The sequence below is a fragment of the Perkinsus marinus genome (assembly GCF_000006405.1).
Source record: "Perkinsus marinus ATCC 50983 genomic scaffold scf_1104296971084, whole genome shotgun sequence".
Taxonomy (NCBI): Eukaryota; Perkinsozoa; order Perkinsida; family Perkinsidae; genus Perkinsus; species Perkinsus marinus.
The window spans coordinates 951-1862 of NW_003202225.1; the positions used below are offsets into that span (position 1 = coordinate 951).

At 53.2% G+C, this 912-nt stretch overlaps 1 protein-coding gene across 1 annotated transcript; it reads right to left on the bottom strand.

The window, feature by feature from the left end:
• Positions 1-248: 248 nt before the first annotated feature.
• Positions 249-813, bottom strand: Pmar_PMAR017246 (hypothetical protein; the record flags this gene model as incomplete). Its single annotated transcript, XM_002767169.1, has 1 exon — positions 249-813. A coding segment is annotated over one exon (565 nt), but the record flags the coding sequence as incomplete, so codon positions are not given.
• Between the last annotated feature and the right edge of the window lie 99 nt (positions 814-912).

A 912-nucleotide genomic window follows, 5' to 3' on the forward strand; every position in this document is an offset into this window, starting at 1 on the left:
GATCGCATAGACCAGACAAAGAATGGATAGTAGCAGATGTAGCCTACATCATGTAGGGGATTGTAGACCAAAATCCAGAATTGGTAAACGTGAGCAGTCAATGTTGGCACAAGCAGCAGCTAAGCCGGATGGAACCGGGCTAGAATCCACGACAGCATCCGTTACTGCTCGTGGGCCCTTGGTCCGTTTGACCGCCGGGGACAATCTCGCCGAACATGACCTTTTTCATTACATCCCCAACAACGTACTTCCGCCTTGCCTCCTTGACCCTTACCCGTATAGTCCGCCTCCCTTGCCATACCTTTGCCCTTGCCAGGAGACCTATGCCACCCTCTCTTGCCCTTGCCTTGGTCTGCACGCATACGCATAGCTGCAGCGGCTATCTCGATGCTCTTCGACCCCTCGAAGCGCGCAGCTTTGAGATGGTCCTTGGCAAGAATAACGAGGGATTCCAACGGCACAGTACCGTCCTCATACTTAGCTAGGACTAAAGGTTTGGCAGTTCCTTGAGGGAGACCCCAGACGAACTGACTGCGTAGAATCTCGCTCTTAGCCCCTTGTCCTAGACGAGGGTGACTTATGTCCAATAGTACCCGAAGGTAAGCAACATAACCATCAATAGGTTCCGTTTCTCCCATTCTTCTCGAGCAGAACGCCGCCCACGCCGTGAGACTATCCAAGCCGAAGGCCAATCTCAACTCGGCCACGAGGAGGTCAAAGTTGTCCTGTTTTTCTTGGGGGAGTGGGTACGCCACGACTGCTGCCCTACCCTTGAGGGCTGACTTGAGAATACCCGCTGCCTTGGCTCCAAACCTCTCCCGCTCAGCAGGGTAGCATCGACTCCTGGACGATACGTCTCTCAGTTGCAGAGAGGTATCGAACTTCTTTAAGAAAAGTTCAACGCCAGTGTTA